This window comes from Pipistrellus hanaki (genome assembly GCF_964339955.1).
Source record: "Pipistrellus hanaki genome assembly, chromosome: 2".
Classification (NCBI taxonomy): Eukaryota; Metazoa; Chordata; class Mammalia; order Chiroptera; family Vespertilionidae; genus Pipistrellus; species Pipistrellus hanaki.
In genome coordinates, this window is record NC_140504.1 from 166,052,861 (window position 1) to 166,076,136 (window position 23,276).

Below are 23,276 nucleotides of genomic sequence, written 5' to 3' on the forward strand. Positions count from 1 at the left end.
TCAAGATCATGTGGCAGGAGAGCTGGATCTGTCAGATAGCAGAGTCCATACTCATGCCTGTCTACACGAGTCTATTGTGGCATCTTGTCAGGAACCTAATCCTCCAGCTGTTTGGTAAGCAACTTACAATGCACACCTTTGAAATCAGAGTGTGCCTTGTTCTCTCGGGGTCTAGAGCAGGCATAGCGGGTCTGTGCAGTGAAATCCTATATAATAAAAGACTAATATGCAAATCAACCTAACAGTGGAATGACTGGTCACTATGATGCACACTGACCACCAGGGGGCAGATACTCAACACTGGCCCTTCCCCCTGGTAGTCAGTGTGCTCCCATAGGGGGAGTGCTGCTCAAACAGAAGCCGGGCTCACTGCTGGCAAGCACATTGGCGATGGCAGGAGCCTCTCCTGTCTCTGTCAGTTGTACATCCCCTGAGGGCTCCCGGACTGTGAGAGGGTGTAGGCCAAGCTGAGGGACCACCCCTCCCCTACCCAAGTGCACAAATTTCATGTATCTGGCCTCTAGTATAATAAATAATTCATAAGTCTTTGTGTTACTGTTAACCAACACTTAAGATAAAATATTGCTTTATTTATTCTATCTGCCAGCTCAGGGGTGTTCCCTGGTGTCAACTACACAGTGATGTTAATTATTTCCACAACACTGCATCTTCTGTATGCAAGGTTCGCCGTGTCACCTGCTGGTCTCATCTCTCCAGTGGTCTCTGGTTCAGCGTCAGGTCTGAGGACAGGGAGAATCCTTGGGAAGCCGGCACCAGTGTTGCTGAGCTGAGAATAAAAAATTACTAACTAGACATCTTGCCCATAGCAACCTGACATACTTTTCAAGGTAGATATAAGACCATCCTGCAGGGTAGGCAACTGGGTGGGGAGGAGGCCTAGAACTCCTAAATGGCACAACTGTAGGATTCCTTAGTGATCACCTACTTAGATAGGCTTGTCTTATAAATGAACAAGCAGAGGGAGAGTGACTTTTCTAAAGTTATATCAATGCTAGTAGACTGGGATTAAATTCCAGATATTTTGCTTCCAGTTCAAACTCTTTCTAATGGATCATTTTGAGTCCCCATCCCTAGCCCTTATCCTCTTCCTATTGTGCGGCTGTAGGATGGATGTTTGCAGAGAATGTTTGTTCCATCTCCCCACTACACCCATTTCCTTGAGGTTCCTGAAGCCACCCTATGTGTTAGGAAGATAATCATTCTTAATTCCATCCTTAGGTGAGGAAATTGAAGTTCTAGGAGGGAAGACGACAGCAGCTGAATCAGGCTTACATCCGGGCCTCTGGGTTAGCCCTCTTCCTAGCACCACATAGCTTGCCTAAGGGTGATGAATAAATGAACAAAAGAAAGAAAGGATGAATAGATAAATGAGTGAACTTACTAAAGGACAAATTAAGGCAAGCAGGATGAACAAGGTTTGATTTTTGAAAGTCCCCATCCTGTGTATTTGCATTTCAACACTAAGTGTCAAGCCTCCTGAAGCTGCTCTATGGACCAGAGCAATGAGGTGTTTATTCACAATCGTGTACCCACCACTCTGACCACCACCCAGAGCTCAGCCCAGTGGAGAGCAGGCCTTCAGTGAGCACTTCTAAAACTGAGCAGAAATAAACATCTGAAACCACAGCATCTGTCTCCCAGGAGCAGTATGGAAAGGTATCGGGGTGTTAAGGGGAGCAGCTGCTCCCTTCATAACACCACGCCACAGTTGCTGGTTTAACTTGTAGTCCAGAGGGGTGTGAAGAAGGAGAGAGAGAAACAGAAACATAAAGAGATGCCAGAAAGAGATGTGAACATGAGGTCACCAGCTAGCAGTCAGGAAAGGGGCTCTGGGTGAGCTGTCCACCAAGGGTCTGGCTGGATAGAATTAGCATCAGCCTCCACTGGGGCTGGGCAGGAGAGGTGGCCCCGACATCCCATTGGGCACCGTCCAGGGAGGCTGGGCAGAGGGGTGACCCCTTAATATGGATGAGATGTCAACAGAGAAGATAGAATTTCAAACAAAAACGAAACCTAGGACCTCTGACTAGGAGTTGAAGTGAAAACATGCTTAGAATCAACAATGATCTGTCACCTAATACTGAGTGATGTGCACACAAAAGCATTCACAAATACTGGTACACACACTCATGCATTTTCACACTCAAATATAAAGAAGTTACAAAAGCCTCATACATAATACAACTAGGCTAGTATGTACACACACATGCACACTTACACTCAGATCCACCACAGTCAATTATCTGTCACCCTCCCCCAACCTCTCCTCATCCGTCTCCCCTCTTTGTCTCTCTCCCATGGATGCATTCAGCTTTAAAGTTTGACAACTTTGTATATGGGCCTGCAAGCTAGGTTTGGTTCACTTTGCCCAGGGGGTTGCCCTTGTTTAGAAACATCCAAAGGCAGAAAGAGGAGGGATGTCCATCTTACAGAAATATTCTGCTCAGAGCAGCCACCTCATTCCCATCAGCGTTGCATCAGCAATACATGAAGACTCCCACAGAATGGTTATCCTCTGCCTGGCCTTTGCAGGGCCCTGGGATCTGAGCAGTGAATAATACTGATTTTTGCCATCTCTAATCATCATGCCCCCAAAACAATGCAAAGTTGAGTTGGGAAAACAAAGCTGATACCCAGGAAAAGTGAAATACCAAAGCCATTTCTAAGTCCCCAAAAATGAATGTTTAGATAAGAGTTCTCTTAAAAGCCCAGAGGAAAAGTTATTTGTGAGAGCTGGGAGGTCAGGGAAGACTTCCTGAAGGGAGGTCTTGAAGGATAGGTAGAAAGCAGGGCTGCAGAGAGGAATGGGAAGCGCTTAACAAACACAAGATGTTTAATGCATTTTGTTGGATGATCGTGACAGGGCAATCCAGGTCAAAGGCAAAGAGTGGACCAAGTGGGGACTTTATGAGAAAATTCTGGGAAATGCTTTTTTAAATAAAGTACTTTCCCATTTCATCCTCTCATCATAGCCTCATAGTACCGTTGGGAGTAGGTTGCCTGGGGATGTCACCGTATCAAAGAGTAAGAAACTGAAGTCAGTTGAAGCTCTGGGGTAACTCCAGACAGGGTGAGATTTACTTAATGTCACAAAGCCAGGCAGTGTTGCTTGCTGATACCCAGCAGGGGGCGCTCTAGTCTCTTATCTCGCCTGCCCAGATAGAGCCACAAGCAGCTATAAAGGGTAGTATCTGCTACCAACCAGTGTTCTGAGGGGAGAGAAGAGGACAACTGTACAAAAAGGAAGGGTGGAGGGAGGAGGGACATGCTGGGCCTCTACCTTGCTCTCACATAACCCTTTATAAACAATGCTAGGGTTGTTGTGTTTTTGTTGTTGTTGTTTTTTGTTTGCTTGTTTAATTTTGGCAACAGTCCAGAGGATTAGAGACTGAATTGAAGGTCTGTTTAGCCTCAAAAACTGCAATAAGCAATCAGGAGCCCCCCAGATTCTTGTGCTAAGGCCACTGCAGAGGCTGGGTTCCAGCCCTGATGATATTGTTAGCTTGGTAGTAGCAGCAGCAGCAGCAGCAGGGGGTCATTAGCTAGTTTTTCCTATTGCCTTTGAATAGGAGAGGGACACAGAATGGGCTCTATCCTTTCAAGGTAATTCAATGGCACCTCTGAGGCTTGCCTAAGAGGACCCCAACTTATTTTCTTAAGTTGTAAGAACAGTGCCAACCATAGAAATCTGGAGTGATTAACGTTCATTGAGCATCAAATCATACATCTACCAAACATGTATTGACCTAATTTACTGTGTGCCAGGCATTGCATTAGAGGCCTTTGCATCCATTGTCTGTTTGATCCCAACAGTCCCTTGGGTTGGTGCTGTCCTTCATTTCAGTGCTGAAACCCTTCTCCTCTAACTTGAGATCATGGGTATAACCTGGTCCAGAAAAACTAGGGGGTTGCTGAGCAGGCCAACGTCTCAGGAGGTCCACTTGAAACCCCTCTTCTCTTAGTCAGGCTTTTTCACTCTGCTTTTCCAATGTGAAGAAGCAGACAGTACTATTGCAAAAATATCCTACAGTTGGCCTTATATCCATATATTTTTTCCTCTAAAGCAGCAATTTCAACCTTTTTCACCTCATGGCACACATAAACTAATTAATAAAATTCTGTGCACACCAAAAATTATATTATACTTTTTGCTGATTTGACCCCCCCAAAATTAGGAATGATTTTGATTCATTCACACCAGACAACTATTGTTGTGTTGGCTGTTGTCATTCTTTTATTTGACAATCTAAGGGAAAAGAGGTCAATGCCCCTGACTAAATAGTCAGATACTGCATGTTTTAAAATTCTTGTGCCATGGCATACCAGCTGGAAATTGCTGGACTAAAGGAATGCTAAATGTTCATGGAATCCATATGCTGTAATTTAGAGACATTTATGGCACTCATTTAGCATTAAAAGATATTTTTCATACTGCACAATCCATTCTCTGACATCAGTTATATAACCTCCTGCCTCAGGTCATTTCAGAGTTACAGACTAGAAGGCAATGCTGCAGAGCATCCAGCATCCCCCTAGAGAAGAGTCCCTTATTTCCTTCATGACAAATGTTTATTCAGACTCTGCTTGCATACCTCTGGTGATGGGGAGCTCGCTGTTTCCACAGGAGCTCATCCAATGATTGACAGCTCTCTTCATTAGAAAGTTTTCCTCATTTGGACCTAAAATCCATCTTACTGAGACTACTTCCCTGAATCTGTTTGCTTCTTTTGGACAAAAAGAATGTCCAAAATACAGATTGTCATTTTGCCTTCCTACTTCTGCTCTCTCTTAGGTTTTTGTCTCAAGGACAAACAGCTTCAGTCTCCTCTTTCATTTCTAATGGAAAATGATTTACAGACAACTCATTCATCCTAGTTGTACTATCAGTAGCATAGCTATCATTTATTGAGCACCTTTTCTTGTCATTTCCTACACCCAAATTCATTAAGCCTACATAATGAGATAGACATTACTATTGCCATCCTATGGGTGAGAAAACTAGGATTCAGAAAGATTCAATAACATACCCAAGATCACCCAGATATTAAGAGACAGAACCAGTGTTAGGATGGAGAATCAAAACCCAGAGTTGCCTGGCTCCATGTGTTTTGCTTATAAACTATGAACACATTCGCTGCTTGAGAGGCCTATGATCCAATTAATCAAAGCAATTTTTAAAAGTGGGGCCCACAACGTATAGAAACAGTCTGACCAGGGGAAAATAGATCTGGACTATCACCTCCCTAACTTTATGCAATTTGCCTCAGATTATGCTGCCTCAAGAGAAGCTATCCTTTCTGAAGGGCCTGCCACCCTGTTGCCTCATGTTGAGCTGGTTGCAGTCAAATAAATTTCCAGGACTCTGACATGGCAACTGCTGGAAAGTTAAGTTTCAATCGTTCTTCCTTATCTTGGTTATAGAGTCCCTGACCACAAAGTGAGGTTGTCTGGTTGAATCTCAAAGGAATGGAAGACCTAAAGGGAAAGATGCCAAGAATACTCAGAGGGACAGAAGAGCTGCATCAACCACTTTATTTGTGTTCCTCTGGGCAATGAGCACCCTGGGGAAAAGCTGTATACACAACACAACATTTGTAGCCAGCAAACATATGGTTGTTTGTTATAATTTCTGAAAACCAATAAGCAAAGGAAGAACACGCTTTGCTCTTCATATTTTTTTGCATCAAACTTAGAAAATCTTCAACCCAAAGCAAAAAAATGCTTAACTGGAGCTTTGTGCTAAAGGCCCTATCTCCCTGGAGCCTCCCTTCCTCTCCCTACCTCCTAATCCTCATTTCCGGGAGTTCACTTTAATTAGCAGGCTGTCGTGGTGACTCAGCCTGCTGCTTCCCCAACAGGGAGGGAGCAGACTCTCCGGGTCCCATTCATCATACAAAGGCACTTGACTCTTTAGAAAAATGCACAACATTAAGCTTGCCCCACCTTGGGAATTGCTGCTGCTGTTGTTTTATTTTATCACCCCCACCTGCCTCCGAGCGCATCTTTTTGTCTTTTTATCTCCCCTACCTGGCCATCAGCCTTCCCCCTTTCAGACTGTCAATGCCTGCCTCTTGGTGCCCAGGCTGGATCTGTGACACCAGAATCTGAAGATTGAGTGACCAATACTTTTTTTTTTTTTTGTCTTTGGAGCTAAATTCTCAATTAAACCACCCAGGCCATTGGGAAATAGCTCTTGGAACAGTTTTCTGACGTTGCACGCTGGGATTTGGGGGAGTCAGAGAGCACACAACTCATAGATAAAGTGACTGAATGTCTGAGACCATTGTAATTTCAAAAACGCTGTCCCATTGTTCCCAGCAGTGCAAGGGTCTTTGGGTTGCATGTGTTGTTGATGTTGCTTTGGATCAGCAGATACGGGCGCAGCTTTTCTAAAACTATAAACAACTAGAGCTTATTCTCAAAGGTGGTTACTGTACAACTTCGATAGGGAAAGGGCTGGAGAGCACAGACTTCTGACCAACCTCTCAAAGGGTCATGCAGGTTTTCCTCTTCCCGTGAGCATCTCTATGTGGTGGGAAAGGGAACTGTACTTGCCTGGTTTGCATCTCCTGTTTTGTTCCTGAGCTGTAAGCTGAAGCCTTACAATTGATTTTTCCATTGGTAAAAGGGAAAATCAATGATGAAATTTCTCATTTCCCCCCTTCCCTTTTCACTAGCTAATTCCTTATCCCACAACCCTTCTTTTGGAAACCAGAAGGAGATTAATGTTAGCAGAAAATGCATGCTCCACAAGACCTCCCAGGACCTCATGTCCTTAAAAAGCGTTTGAAGGGTCTTTGTGGTTCACTGAGCTCTTCTTGTTCCCTTTGCTGATGGGATAGCTGCTGGCCGGGCCCCGCCGGAGTGGGTACTTGTAGGGAGGGGGTCTTTCTTTCCTGCAAAGGGGGAGATGACAGAAAGAGAGAAGAAGGACAGCACATATACACACCATAAGAAATCATTAGTGTGCATGTCTATCTTTCCCACTGGACTGGGACCTCCTGGGAACAGTGGCCTTGTCTTGTCCTGGGAACCCAACCCAGGGCATGGTTCAAAGCAAGCACAATGGTTCAATGAATAGTGGTTAGATGGATGGATGGATGGATGGATGGATGGATGGACACATAATTCTGGTTCTGCAAGAAATCTAATTTTCTACAGCTCAACTCTTCCACTTTTCTACCTTGATTTTACCTCATTCTATCCATTCACAATGAAATGAGAGTGGACACATAGAAGGGTTATGGCTTGAGAGAGCCTAGGACACATTCCCTTCACAAGCATTTGAGATCCAGAGCCTTCTTTATATTTCTCAGTACAGCCCGATTAAGAAATTTCATGATGGGTCCATCTCCCCACAGGCTGGGGGCTCTTGGAAGTCAGAGATGTGTTTAGTTCACCTCTGTGTCATAGCAGCCATTAGCCAGCAGGCAGCACTTAATGCAATACCCTTAATATCACTTTTTGGTAATAATCCACTGTCTGGTTTGCTCACACACTATAGGCTATGAGCTCCCTGTGGGCAGGCACCAAGTTGTTCCATTTCTTCATTTTCCCTCATGCAGGGCCTTATGTTGTGACTGATAAGTTGGTGTGCCATTCATTCATGCTTCAGACTAAGATTGATTCCCAGTGAAAAGAGTGAGCTTCAGAGCCAGAACTCAACTGAATTCCTACGACTGCTATATATGAGAGATGTGACCTTGTAAAGTTATTTAACTTCTCTGAGCTTCATTTGTAAAATGGGGATAAAATATTCCAACCCAGGAGGGGCATTGTGACTTTAAATTAAACAACATGAGAAAACATACCTACTGTCATTCCTTGCTAATTGTAACTTATAAAAGCAGGGTGCCCGGTGCTAGGTATGGTCCAAAAATGAGTCAGCCATTGATGCTGTTTTTGGGCTGCATAAGTTTAGTAAAGGAGAAAACTGAACAAAATACACAGAATAATAAAGAACTATAGTGCATGGCAGAAAGTGGTAAATGGCATGAGGAGAGTAATCTCTTGTTGTATCTGAATTAGGACTGAAGAAGTGTCTTCCTGTAGTCCTCTACGCTATGACCTTGGAAGAGCCATTTTCCTTCATTGCTGATGACTCAGAAGTAAGGTAAATGCAATAGGAGGTAGCATACGAAAGGGACACCGTGCTTTAACACCCCATGTCCCAACCAGAATGCCTGGCTGTTGCTCTCAGAAGGATCTTGCCAACATGGCAAGACTGTCTAGCCTGGTGAGACACAGCTTGACCTTCGTTTCCATTGATAGCCTGGAGCACATGCTTGGAATGCTGCTCATAGGCAATGTGACCTTGAAGAAGGCCTTTCCCTTCTCTGAGCCTCCTCGTCTTCATTTCTAAAATAATGAGAAGATGCCAAAACTGGTTTGGCTCAGTGGATAGAGCTTCAGCCTGCAGACTGAAAGGTCCCGGGTTCGATTCCGGTCAAGGGCATGTACCTTGGTTGCGGGCACATCTCCAGTACGGGGTGTGCAAGAGGCAGCTGATAGATGATTCTCTCTCATCGATGTTTCTAACTCTCTATCCCTCTCTCTTCCTCTCTGTAAAATATCAATAAAATAAATAAATAAATAAATAAATAAATAAATAAATAAATAAAATAATGAGGAGAGCCCACCTCCTTCCTGCCTCATAGGCTCTGGCATATAGGGGTTGAGGGCAGAGCTGTCTCCTTGCTGAGGCTCACCTGGCTTGGTCATGTTTTCTATTTAATTTTCATGCATCTTCATGGTGCATTTTGAGCTTTAGCCCTGTGACTATCACTGTGGTCCCGTCAAGTGTGGGGTCTGCTTTGGTCATCAACACCACATCTCTAAGCTTGACCTCTTAGGCCTACCTTGTTGGCCGTCCTCAGGCACCCTTTCTTAGTTATGGCCCAGGACCCAGGGGTGTTGACATGCTCTGTCAGCACAAGGTTCAAAGCTGACATATTATAATTACCCAGAGACATGAGAGAGAACAACGATTAATTTTGAGTCAAAACATGTAATTTTTCCTTTAGAACCAGAACTGCTCTTTTGCTTATGCTATTTGATGCTTGAGTGGAAAATAATGCAAGAAACTGGAACTATTCAAATCCCAAGTCAGAGCCTTCTGTCCTCCTGGGAATTCATTTTTAAAGAGTTTCTGACCAGTTGAGAGCTAAGGGATATTCATAGTTTGATGAGTCAGCAGTGCGGGGATGGAGAGGGAGTTATTTTTGTTTTTCTTCATTTAAGGGTGGGTGCATTTGCTTTAAGTCCTCAAGGCTTTGAACTCTGAGGAATGAACTCTCCCACTGTTTTCTAAAGAGGGCTCCAAAGCTCAGGGCAAGGGGCTTCCATGAACAGTGAAATCAGGGTGCTGAGAACTTCCCTGAATCATTTATACCATGTTTCAACCCCCCCTCCCCATGTCAAATAATTCTTCACAAACTGATGCTGAGGATATCAATCTGGGGATATGGGGGCCCAGACTCTAGTCCTGCATCTGACTAGCCCTGTCTTCCTCATCCATATCCTGAGGAGGGGTCCTGGATGATTGCTAAAGTCCCTGACAGTCAGCCCCATTCCATGCATCTGATACAATGCAACATGCAAGAAAAAAGTGCTTAAGGATCAAAATAATTTCATTCAGACTGAGAGAAAACCTGAGAGAGAGAATCCTCAAATTAACTTGCAAATGAGATTCTAAGAGTTCTTTTGAGTTTTATAAACGTTTAAAATTTTAAGAACTTTAACCAATCAAGAATGACCTTTAAGAAAGAACTGAGTACTTTTCTCTAGAGGTGAGCCCCTCCAAGACAGGGCTATGCCTTCATCATTTATACATTCAGCTTCATCCTTTCCCCAGGGCCCTTGCATAAAGTGCTGTTTTCCTAAGTGGATGACTGCCTGCCTGAATGAATTAATACAGGAATGCACACTCAGTACAGTCTAGACAATGTGGGAGCACAGAGAAGAAATAAATGTAATCTTCTCCCAGGATGGGGGTGGTGGTGTGCACACAAAGAGCCCCATGACTGGTGAATAATCTGAGACTGACTATGAGTCAGAGTACATTGTCATGCAGCTGGGGCTCAGGGTTAGTGACTCACAACACTGTTTAACGGGGGCCTTGAGAAATCATCCAGCTCAACCAGAGAAGGCCAGGGTCTTACTCTAGACTAGGGGTGTCGAACTCAATCAGAGAAGGGGCCAAAATCTAAAATCCAGCCTAAATCGTGGGCCGAATGGTTTACTGAACAGTCATAAACTGACAATGTCATAAACTGACAGCGGAGTGCAGTGATGACAACGCGGTGCGGGCCACATTGCAAGGCCTGGCGGGCTGGATTTGGCCCGCGGGCCTTGTGTTTGACACATGTGCTCTAGACCATGAAGAGCCTTTTGGAAATCTGGGACTGCAAACTACCCTGTTTCCTCAAAAATAAGACAGTGTCTTATATTAATTTTTTCTCCCAAAGTTGCGCTGGATCTTATTTTCAGGAGATGTCTTATCTTTCCATGCGTTAGGTCTTATTTTCAAAGGATGTCTTATTTTCGGGGAAACACAGTAGAAACCAGAGGAGATGGAAGCATTTATTGACCATCTATTGGGTGCCAGACACTGTACCACGCTTGTATATAATAATCTTTAAAACCATCTTTAGAGGTCATTGTTATTACCCCAACTTTATAGATAAATAGAGAAAGGTTTTGAGAGGCCCCACAGTTAGAATAAGCCTCAGAGAATTTGAACCCTCACTTTCCAGGTGGAACTTAGCTGAGCCTCAGTCTAGCTTTGGAATCATACAAGTCTAGGATCAGATTCTGGCTCTGACAAAAATTCTGACCTCAAGCAATTCATTTCACCTTTCTGAGCTCTCTTTCCCTCATTTGCAATATGGAGTATATAACATCTACAATGAGTAAATAAATAGGATCAGGGACAGCAATTACTTCACTCAATAAAGAACAATGAGCACTATAGGAGTTTTGTTGTTGTTGTTAATAATTAGATAAGGAGGGAGGTGTATCAGGGAGGGAGGTGCAAAGGCCCCGAGGCAGCAAGCACATAGTCAAGGTCTTAGGCAAGGACTGTGGGAAGACTGGTCTGGCAGGAGCAGTAAGTTATACATCTTCATGTCCTTCAAGGAGGCTGGACCACAAGGGAAGTAGGAAATGAATCCAAGAGGCAGGGCAGAGGCTGCACAATCCAGATGCCCAAATGCTCGCTTGGGCTCACTTCCAGCAAGTGTGGTGATACCCAGTGTTTTGCACTCGTATCTAGTCCTCAGGAAGAATACTTATCTCCTGACGTCTCTCCTCACTGGCTTAAGAAGTTGCCCCAGAGGAGTGCCTGAGCCGAACCTTCTCAGGGGATTGTCCCCTCCAGCCCTGAATCTTTGTGTCTTGAGGGAAGGGGTCTACCATGCACCGAAGGGACATGTGTATGATAATCTTCCAACTGAGTGCTCCTGTCTGACTTTATGGATGAGGAAATGGAAGGATAAGACACTTTAGGAGCCTAGATGACATAGGAGTCGCTGAGGATGAGCAATCAGATGAAGTAGCAAATGGTACCACCAGACTAAGTTAGAATATGACTGCACTCAGCTCCCAGTAAGCCCATCCCTGCAGACTCCCATGAAATGTGACCACCCCTCATTGTCCTACCCCATATAATACTTTATACTCAGGAAATACTCTGTTAAGCTCTTCTTTCCCATACACACTCTGTGGCAGGGCTGGGATTTCTTTCCTGTGCCACCGATGGGAAACCGAGGGTGGAGAGAGGCAAAGGGAAGTTGCCTCTGAACGTGAAGCCCACAAAGCAGGACTCCAGACCACACTGCTCTGCTCGGCCACTTACCGCAACCTTGGCATGGGAATCGCCATTTTCTCAGCCATGGGGTCCAGCCGGTAATAATCCAAAAACGTCCTGGCCACGTTCCGCCCCAGCTTCATATCTGCAAGTGGGTGCATTAAGGAGTAACTTGGAAAAGAGACTGACACAGAGTAAGAAGAGGACTAGTATAATGGGTTACAATATTAAAAGCAGTTGTATCACTCACTACTCAACACTTTTTGTAGAAACAATCTTTGGAATCTGTATAAAACCTTAAATGGTAGACACTAATATTTTCCTCATTTAACAGATGAGGAAGCGAGTGCACAGAGGTTATAATTTGCCCAGGGCCACAGAACTAGGAAGGGGAGGACCCAGGTTATGGGTCTAAATAGTCTTATCTCAAAGACTGTGTACATAGCTTTCAGAATATAGTAAGTCCCTTTGGGAATAACTGGGCTTCTGTAGTGTGGCGTCAGGTATATCAGGAGGCTGATAATAAGACCCAAGAGCAAGATACTCTTTGTTGTATGTAGAGCAGAGCCTGCCTGACCCTCAGAGATATGTCTCCTTCTTTGGTAATCACAGAGATAATGGAAAAACCCTCTCATCCTACATATTGTCCCCATGCCACCTTGAAAACTACCAATAATAAATCTTTAGAGTTATATTAAAATACAAACTCCCTAGGGACCACAGTGTCCATTAACACCTTAGTATAAATTAGTACAGTAATCATCTATTCAACTACACAGAATATCTGCTCAGTGCATTTTATCTCATAGTGCTGGGCCTTCACATGAGCTATTTCCTCTTCCTGAAGTTCCTCTCTCTTCCCTTCACTAATTTATACCCATCAAATCTTCAATTGGGTGATATCTCTTTAGCAAAACCTTCCATGACACTTCTCTCCCCTTGCCCCATACTTCCATGGCTTCTGAACTGACTTCACTCCAAGCACTTATCACTTAGCTCATGCCCCTCAGCTCAGAACATCCAAACTGCTACCAATTCTCCATGAGACCTCCTATCTCCTGAGTTTTTCCCTTGTCTCCAGTCTCCAGCTATCCTCCTAGACAAGGCCAGTATGGTTTTTCCCCTGACTTATTGTATCCTGTCCTGACTGCCTGTCTCCACCCATTTTCTACAATGTAGCCAGGGAGCTGTTCTAAAACACATACTTGACCATGTCACCCAACGGAAAAGAACTGTTCAGTGGCTCCCAGTTGCCTTTAAATTTCAAACTTTGGGGACTTTATTTACAAGGTCCTTCATAATTGGGTCCCTGATTATTTTCTTGGCTTGTGCTTGCTACCTCCCCACATCTACCCACTTCCTTGCCCTTCACACTGCAGCAATACTGAACTTTCCCCCTTCTGGGTCTCTGCCTATGCCATTCTGTCTTCCTATACCACTCTCCCTCCACAGGGATTACAGGGCCGACTCCTTCTCAGCCTTCAGACAGCTCAGTGTAGTTGCTATTTCAAGGAGAATTCTCGGCCACCGTGCCATCCAGGGTCTTGGAGCTAGACTAGCTTTTGCAGAAGGTGAATTTGCTCCACCTTCTTCAAAAAGTCCCTGAGTTGGGGTTGGGCAGGACCCAGAACATGAACACTGGCATTTTTGGAGCACCTGGCATGTGCCTGGCACTGCACTGGGTACTTGGTTTACATACGCATTTTGATCATCAAAGCAACCCAGGGAGGAAGGCATTTTCTGGGAGGGGAAGGACGTGTCCAAGGCCATATAACCAGCGATGCTGGAGTCAGGACTAAAATCAGGAGTATCTGCCTGCAGAACTGCGAGCTTTCCACAACCCTGGGCTCTTTCCCAACTTGAAAGCACCTTTCCTGTCAAGGGCTGAGTCATCCCAGGCCAGTGCCTGGTGGGAGAAGGAAAAACACAGGATGAGCTGTTTATGACAGGCACTTTGCCGCCCGCCCGCTGTGCTCTGGGGCTGCTACCTGCTTTCCTCTTCTGGATCTGACTGGCTTTCTCTGTCCCCTTCTTTAAAAAGTTCACAAACTGGCATGGCCTCTCTAACCAGCAGACCCTGAAGGCAGCCTCACGGTGGCCAGGGCCCACAGAGGCAGCTGGCAGCTTAAGAAGAGCAAATCATGCTTGTGTGTGCTAACAGTAGGAGCTACAGGGGCTCAGCGAGAAGGAGAGGTCTGCAAGGACTGAGGGCTGGGTAGAAGAGTTGCAGCAGAAGTTTTGGAATCAGATGTATCTAATCCAAATCCTGGCTCTGCCACATGCTATGCATGACAGATTGTATTTCCCAAAGACGTCTGCAACAGTAGCTCCATCTCAGATGCTATTCTATGCTATAACCTTGACACTCCTTCCACTGAGAGATATGGTCTATGTCTCCTGCCTTTGAATCCGGGTGGGCTTGTGACTCATTTGTAATCAAAACAAATGGCAGACACTGTGCAACTTCTGAGGCAAGGTCATCAAAGGTGATGTAGCCTACCCCTTGCTTACTGGAATACTTCCGCTGGGTCCTGAACCGCTATGCAAGCAATCCTGAGGCTGCCATGCTGTGAGGAAGCCCAATCCCAAGGTGGGCCTGCAGGGAGAGGCCCTGAGGCTATGTGAGAGACTATGATAGAAATATGTCCATAGTTCCAGCAGCACTCTGCTCTTCGAGCTCCAGACATTGTCTAACGGCATTTCTACCAAAGGAACCACTCAGCTGAGCCCTTCCAAAATTTCTGAGCCACAGACAACACAAGAGAATAGCTTTTGTTTTAAACACTAAGTCTAGGGGAACTAGAGCACTGTGGGACCTCACATAAGCGAGCCAATCTCCTGAGCCTCAGTTTACTCATCTGTAAAGGGAAACAGTGATACCTACTTCACAAGGCTGTTGTGATGAAGTGTGTGACTAACATATGGGTGTTGATGGAATAAAAAAATGAATGGGGAAGAGGTAAGCCTGTCCCTTCCGCCCCAGCCCACAGTGACAGACAGACCTGAAGCCACCATGGAAGGCACCGTGTAAACAAGTCCTCTTGAGCTCCACAAGAAAAGGAGCTGGGCCGAAACCGGTTTGGCTCAGTGGTAGAGCGTCGGTCTGTGGACTGAGAGGTCCCAGGTTCGATTCCGGTCAGGGGCATGTACATTGGTTATGGGCCCGTCCCCAGTGGGGGGTGTGCAAGAGGAAGCTGGTCGATGTTTCTCTCTCATCGACGTATCTAGCTCTCTATCGCTCTCTCCTCCTCTCTGTAAAAAATCAATAAAATATATATTTTTTTAAAAAGTCAAATCTCTAAAAATAAAAAAAATAAAAGAAAGAAAGAAAGTAAAGGAAAGAAAAGGAGCTGGGCTGCTCCAGTGAGATGTCCCATTGTGGGGCACTGGTCATTTTCAATAAGCCCAGTTTAAAGGACAGTGTTTTGAAGGTGGGAGTTGCTTGAGACAGCCTTCTTTCCCTCACCATCCACATTACGTATTCCTCAACCCCTGAGGGCCTCACTCCAGGTTATTTACTGCAGTGGCCCCATCTGAGTCAAGAAATGGGATGTGAGTGGGAGATAGGGAGAGAGTGATTGAATACTTTCAATTTAAACAAGCTGTCTTTCAACAAAGATTTAAGATTCAGGCAAAGAGAAGACAATCACTCTCTTGACTGGAACCCTTTCAATATACTGCAGAATTAAGCCAGAAAAAAATTGGGGTGGAAACTCCCAACTCTTCATGGCCAACAAAAATCTCAGGATGGCCTGTGAGCGGGATATGTCAGCGTCCTCAGATTCCCATGTAGCTCCTGATCTGCTTTTTGCAGATGGCAGGCAAGGACGTCAGGCGGGATCAGGGCCCTTGAATCAGGGAAGCAGGGGGGCTCTGCTGGGACTCTCCTCTCTCCCACATTGGGTGCTGAGGGCGGACATGGTTATTATCCCCGTTTTGCAGGTGAGAAATCAAAACTGACTTGTGACTGAAACACAGCAAGTATTGGCACAAGGAAAATTGAAGCCAATTCATTCATTCGTTCATTTGCCCAATTTATTAATTCATTCATACATTTCGTATGTGTCTTCTATACACCACACAAGGTTCTAAGAGCTGGGATACATGAAGAGAAAAAATGGACAGTCTCTGTCTTCATGTAGGTTTTTCCTTGCCATTATCCTGCCTCCATATTAAAAAAAAAATGTTAACTCCTACCTGCTCCCTGTTTGGAGACCCCCACCTAGAATTCTTTCTCTGTTCACATTCCTCCCTGTGCCAGCAACAGACGATCATTATTAAAGGAGATTGATTAGATCTGCAGAGGGGTAGGCCGAGAAGAAGTGATTTCTCTTTGGTAAGGCTGATGGCATTGCTGGAATATTAAGAGGCACCTGTGTAGGAGCCTCTCGCCTGAAGAACAATGCGACAGTGAAATATCTTTTGTCTCTGCCTCCCTTACTCATCCTCCCACGGTGTCGGACAGGTGCATGATTAAACAGATGAATCTTTCCCTTGAGTGTGGTGTGGAGGTGTGGAGGCTGCAGATGGAGTTGTGGAGTCCTTTCCAGTTGCAGGCAAGTCCTGAGATGCCCTCGAGGTGAGGGGGGAGAGAGGGAGAGAGAGAGAGAGAGAGAGACCCCAAATGAGATAGGCAGAGGCAGAGACCAAAAGAGAAAGAGATGCAAACAGCCAGGAAGACACAAAGAGAGAGTGATCAGGGTGCAGCAGAAAGATAAGGAGAGAAAAATAATCAGAATGGCTGAGAGAAACTTAGACTTGAAAACTGGAGAGAAATGGAGTGAGGGACAGAGATAAACATAGGAAGTGAATAACAGAGAATCAAACTGCAGTGAGAGAGGAAGATACAAATGTAGGCAGGGGGAGGGGGGAAAGAGAAGAGGAGAAAAAGAGAGAAAGGCAGAGGATGAGACAGAAAGGGAAAAGAAAAAGAAGCAGGGAAACTTAGGGAGAGAGGACAGACAGTATATGAGCTGCAGCAAGCTAAAATAGAGACAGCAACAGCGAGAGGCAGAGAGGACAGACAGAGGAAGGAAGAGACAGACTGACCAGAGGGAGACCTCTTTGACATGTGACGTGTAGCTCAAAAGGGGTAGGGGCTTTCGGAAAGCCCAGAAATGAGTGTGTACATACTCATGGTGTGAGTATGAGCAAGGCCTGCACGATTAGCTGTGTGATTCTGGACAAGCTACTTATCTTCTCTGAGCCTCAGTGTTTTCATCTCTGAAATGGATAATGATGCCTACCTCACACAAATTGTGTTGATCAGAAATTATGTATCCAAAGCACAGTACTGGCGAGCAGCAGCTCTTTTTATTATCATTGTTATTTATGAACCTGTCATTTCCAACAAAACATGACCTCTTCAAGGACAAGCGTGTGCCAGTTATTCAAACTTATTTCCAGCACCATTTAGCACATGTTAGGATTATGAACAGAGGGCGCAGAGAGAACAAACAAATCAACCAGGCAGGTGGGGGGGGGGGGGGAAGACAAGGGAAGAAGGTAGAAAGAGAGGAGCAGAGGGAAAAATGGAGGGAAGATGAAGAAATTGTTTTTAAAATTCTATTTTCTGGATGCTCAAAGATAAGGCCTTGCAGGTCCCTTCCAGGCTGTGTGCCTCAGTTTCCGCTCCTATAAAATTGACTGTGGTTGACCTAAGTGATCTCTAGTTCTAATTCTCTCCCTTCCTCCCCCCCCCCCCCATCTCTCCTGCTCTCACTCTCACTCTTGCTCTACTCTTCCCCAGAAGTTTCCCTGGAGCAGAGCAGAGCTTTTCCAACCATGCCGAAGATGGGCAGCTTTATCAGGCATGAAGGTGGTGCCTATCACTCATGGGGTATTTGAAAGGAAAATCAGGTTGGGGACTCACTGGGCTAGAACAGATAGAGACCTGGCCTCAGGTATAACATGCCTGTGTCTGGATGGGTTGTCTTTGGGGGAGTTTTAGACTCCAGACCACATTAGGCAGGTTGTTGTCATTCATTCATTATTTGTTACTCACATTATTTGTTACTCACTGTTATTCAACAGGCACTTAGCAAGCACTTTATAATAATGTGTTAGGCCATGTAATAGGTATATAGAATATGTACATTGGGTATATACTATGGGGGGAAAAACACCCCAGGCCAGCTGTGCCCTCAAGATGCTGACAGTCCAAACACTGCTGACATTGGATGATGTTTAATAGCATCCTGGCATCTTCCACTAGATTCCAGCAGAACCACCCACCTAGTGTGACAATCAAAAGTGCCTACAGACATTTCCAAACATTCCAGGGTGGGGGGAGCACCAGTGTCTAGCAGATACCCAGTATCTGGTGGAGGGGAAGCAGGTGAAACGGGAGAGGTGGCTGAGAGCTTGACTGAGAGGGTCGTGAGAACCACTAGCAGGGTTGCCTATGACCATCGGATAACACAGATATTTACATTATGATTCATTAACAGTAACAAAATTCCAGTTATGAAGTGGCAACAAAAATAATTTTATGGTTGGGGGTCACCACAACATGAGGAACTGTATTAAAGGGTCGAAGCATTAGAAAGGTTGAGAACCGCTGGCCTAGAAAGTCCTAAAATATCTGAGCAGGAAGGGACCAACAATGGACACCTGTTTTGTTTCCCGTTCTTAATCTATTCCCCTTTCCCAACACTCCACTTTTCCCATAGTGAACCCCAATCCCAGTCCCTGTGGTTCAGAAGGAGCTGACCCCACCCAGGGTTTGGATGGGGTTAGAGTTGGATCTTATCCTGGCCAATCAGAGCACTGAATTCTCCTTGCCACAGGGAGTTGTAGGGTATGGCCAGAGTCCAGTGAGACTCAGTCTTGGAACTTGTGTTGAGGATGGGATATCCATCCACCAGGGGCTTCTGGCTGCCTTTTTTTATTTCCTGGGGTTGGGGTGGAGGAAGAGATTGTCAGAAAAAGGACCCAAAACTCAGGAGGCAGCTAGAGACCAAGTCCTGATGACACAGTTTGATTCTCTTGATCCAGGCATGCCTTTCACCAGTATTCATTTGGACTTTAAAATTATGTCAACTAGTTAATCCCTCTTTTGCTTAAGTCAGTTTGTGTTGGTTTTTCTGTCACTTGCAACCAGAGAAATTGAAACATCCTAATTTTACAGATGAAGGAGAGATTTGCAAAGGCACACAGTAACGATACACAATCAGCTTTCAAAATAAATATATTGCCTCATTTCTTTTTCTTTGCTGAGGAACAGAACAGGGACAAGTTGTCCTCTGCCTGGACAGGGTCATAGGATATTGATTTTGGTCACAGAATGCCTAATCTTTCCCCAACAGAGAGAATTTCTTAATTCAGGTCCTCAGGAACCAGTTTTGTTTTGCATTATAATGTTTCTATCCACCAAGTGAAACTGCTGATGACCGTCCTTCTCTCCCACACACTGTAATCAGCAGCAATTAATTCTAATCACAAGGAGACAGGGAAAATGAACAGAGCATTAATTGGACGGAAGTAATCAGCATCTCATTTGGCCCCCAGTTGGTACCTGCATGCAGGCCAATGTGAGTAGGCACATGTATGCATACACACGGGCGCGCGCGCACACACACACACACACACACACACACACACACACACATAAAACCAGGGCACAAAGTGTAGAAGGTGCAAACTGTCTGGTCAGCATGGTATAGCATTAAAAAAAAATCAAGGACTTTTGAGACACAAAGATCCACCACTAAAGTTGCTTAAACTTGGCCTACTTATTTGTAAAACTAGGATACACAGACCTACTTCAAAGTGGTTGAGAAGATTAAATAAGAACGTTATGGGAAAGCACTGCTCGTTCTCCTTCCTTCCACATCAAACAGCTTTTATAGCGGGGAGAGAAGAAAGTCCTAACGTGATCTAAGAGCTTAGATCCTTGAATATTCTGGACGAGGCCTAACCAACTTAATAGTCTCTTCCTGACCCCTCTCCTTATCCTATAGCTGTCCTCCCCCATTTATCCCAATACACACACACACACACACACACACACACACACACACACACTCCTTTCTGCCTTTTTTCTATCTGGGCAGGCAGTTCAGTATCCCAACAGCCCCTCACTGTCCCTGGCACTATCACCCAGTGGATGCTGAGTGGACATTTGCTGTATAACTGTTGACAGAGCCTGTACCCTTAGTTTGTGCTGTGCTCTCTCACCACCTTGGCCTCAGTCCTGGTCATCCTTCAAGGCTCAGCCTGGGCATCTCCACCTCCTTTAGGATATTTTTGAAACCTGTTCCTTGACCACGCTCCTCTTTTTCTGAACTCCATTCCTCTTTCGTGATACCTGCAGCTTTCTACCTTGTAATATAAGATTGCATAGGTATCTTTTTTTAAAAAAAATGTTTTTATTGAATTTTTAGAGAGAGAAAGGGAGATAGATAGAAACATCAATGAGAGAGAAACATCATTGGTCAGCTGCCTTCGCAGCATATACCCTGGGCATATACCTTGATCAGGAATCAAACAGGTGGCCTCTTGGTTCCTGGGTTGATGCTAAAATGCTGAGCTATACTACCCAGGGCCTGGGTATCTTTACGCCTCTATTTCCCCAAGTTCTTCCACTCAGTCATTCAACCAACTCCTTTAGTCAGCGCACGTTGGTCATCATGGACATTGAGAGGCATCTGACTGGATCTGTGTCTCAATCTGTCATCCTTGAGCACAGCATTTGATATGCCTCACCTTTCTATACTCCAGGCCTAAGGCCATGATAGGTTATCTTTCAATATCTGATAATAGTAATGGGTTGGCAAAAAAAAAAAAAAAAAAAAAAAAGACATCTGGGCTGGGACATTGGTGACTCTTGTGAGATTGCAGAAGGCCAATGAGCTTCTTGAGGTTGAGCACAGATGCCCCTGGGCTTTCTGAGGGAAAGGGCATAGTATTATAGGCAGAGATCTGGAAGTAGCCCTGCCCCTACATTATATCACACAGTATGCACTAAAACCTAAAAACCCTCAATCAGCTGCAATTTGGTGCCCAGAGATATATGATTTACAAATATGCCTACAGAAGCTCTGGCCTGGGGTCATACTCATCTCTGCCACCAGGTTTCTCAGTGATGTTAAACAAGTCATTTACCCCTTCTTGGTATTAGATTAGCCATCTCAATTCAACAATTATGAATACCTACTGTGTTCCTGGCATTGTGCTTAGTCTTGAAGATACAGAGATAAATTGGATATGATTAGCTCCTCTCATGGGCTCATAGTCTAGTAGATATTATGAAAAGGGGCATCATGTCCACCATGTGATTTCACCACAGCCAGCTACCAAGACTTCCCTCCCTGCAGAAACAGGCAAGACACTCCTCAGAATAACCCCTTCCCCTACCCCAAATCCTTGGCTGTGCCCACTGAGGAAAGAGAGCCAAGGCTGATGCCAAGTTCATTAATAATTTTGGCTTCTGGAGAAAGAAGTTGGAATGCTTTGCTCTTCAAATATCAAAACATCCAATTAACACGGCTAATTAGCATCACCAGCAGCAGTTAGAAGAATGGTGATTTAGATGCAGAATTTCAAAGGTTTCCTAGTTGTAGACCAAGGCAGCTCATCTCTTGCTAATGACCAGAGTCCCGCACTTAGGCAATTCTATGGCAGTCATCAATTAGCCTCGCCACCGGGCAGAGACTGGCCTCATCCCTGAGTCATTTGTCTAATCAGAACTGGAGATAAAGAGACAGAATTGGGGTGGGGAGAGTGAATTAGAAAAAGAGGGGAAGGCAGAGAGAGAGGCACACAAAGAGAAATAGCACATAAAGACAAAAACTCTCAGAGACATACATACACACAGAAAAGAGAGAGAGAGAAAGAGAAAGAGAGAGAGAGAATGATAAACAAACAACAATCATATAGACACTGAGAAAAATAATTTTTTTAAAATACAGAAAGATATGACAACACAGATATGATCAACACTGGCTTTGGGAGAGGAGCTGATCATTGGGGAAGCCTACTATTCTGATCTGTAAAGTCAGGCTTAGCTGTGGGGTTCAAAATAAAATTTGGCTGCTGTGGTGAGATCCCAAAGAGGAGAGACTAGGAAACCCAAACCAAGCTTTTCCTCTCCCTTCTCACACTGAATCTTGATTTCTCGTGAGGAGGCCAGGTAAGAGGTCAACACTCCTCCATCTGCATAGTTTCTCCTGTAAATGCAATGGACCTAGCAGCCAGTCCTGTGATCAAGCAGGACTACTGCTGCCTCCCTCAGGACCGACACCAATGTGTCTCCTCCTGAGTTCACCTCAGAAATAACTTCCATGTCTTCCCTCCTTCTTTTGTACTGCCTCTGATCCATCAGACCTCCTAGCTGCACCTTTAGATTATTTCAACCACCGCTGGTCTCTCCGTGCTGCTGCCCAATCCATGCTTATCACAGTTGCCGGAGTGACATATCTAGATGCAGACATGACTATGTCCCTCCCTCACTTAAACCCATTTCTAGATACAGACATGACTATGTCCCTTCCTCACTTAAATCCCTTTCTCTGAATGAACTCCAAGCCCATTAAACATGATTCTAAGACCTCCCTTTGGGCTCTGGCTCCTGTTGTCTTCTCTGCAGCCTTCTCTTGTCCCATCACTTCCACTTCCCAGTCCACACTCACACTCCAACCACACAAGATGACATGGGGCTCTGGGGACTCCATATGTCTAAGTCCCTCCACGTCCTGTCTGGCCCCTGCAATACTAACTGATCTCTGCTCTTGCTCTGTGCTTTTCTATGTCTATGTGTTGGTTCATCCACTTCCCCTGCTTACTAACCTGTTCTTTATATCACCTCATCGCTTACCCATCAGGTATACAAGGGTCACAAACGCAAATGTCTTCAGAAAAGGGGCTCATATTGTACACATATGCACTGTCAGGTGTGAAACAATAGAAGGAGTGGTGGCCAATTGGACAGTCATGCTTTGCTCAAAGACCCTCAAACTCAGTGTTAAACCAATCAACCAACCAATTCACCAGCCAGCAAACATTCTCCTGGCCAAAGCCACCATCTGTAGGAAGGAGCCCGCCATGAGCCATCAGTGGGGGATGTTCCATCTGTGATCTGGACGTGGAGCTCAGCCTGGCTCACAGGGTCCTCAGTGCTCAGACTCCTCTTGCTATCTCCTTGCATCTGGCTCCCCTATGCAGGGGCATTTTCATAGCCTCTGCTATTTCCTACCCTTTAGGTCCTGCAGGGGTGTTAACAATGTGTAAACAGCTGCAAAGAACACTAACATTTATAGTGACAAGTCCAATCCCATCAAACACCAGGCCCAGATAAGATGTTGTTAATCAGCATCTTAATGAAGCCTAATTACAGCAGGTGATGCCTCCCATTAAGTAAGGCAGTGGTTACAGATGGGAGCAAGCCAGGAAATCACTGCCCTCTCCTCAGGGCCTGTTCCAGTGTAACAAGGGAGGGCTCTCTCGGGAA

General features: G+C 45.1%; 1 protein-coding gene across 1 annotated transcript in view; it reads right to left on the reverse strand.

Moving 5' to 3' along the window:
- Positions 1–571: 571 nt before the first annotated feature.
- AGBL4 (AGBL carboxypeptidase 4) overlaps positions 572–23,276 on the reverse strand; it is an 892,605-nt gene continuing 869,900 nt past the window's right edge. Inside the window, exons 12-13 of the mRNA XM_084872915.1 lie at positions 11,876–11,972; positions 572–787 (exon numbers count right to left, since the gene is read on the reverse strand). Coding sequence (XP_084729041.1) covers positions 706–787; positions 11,876–11,972 — 179 coding nt within the window. The 3' untranslated portion in view covers positions 572–705. The remainder of the gene's footprint in view (positions 788–11,875; positions 11,973–23,276) is intronic.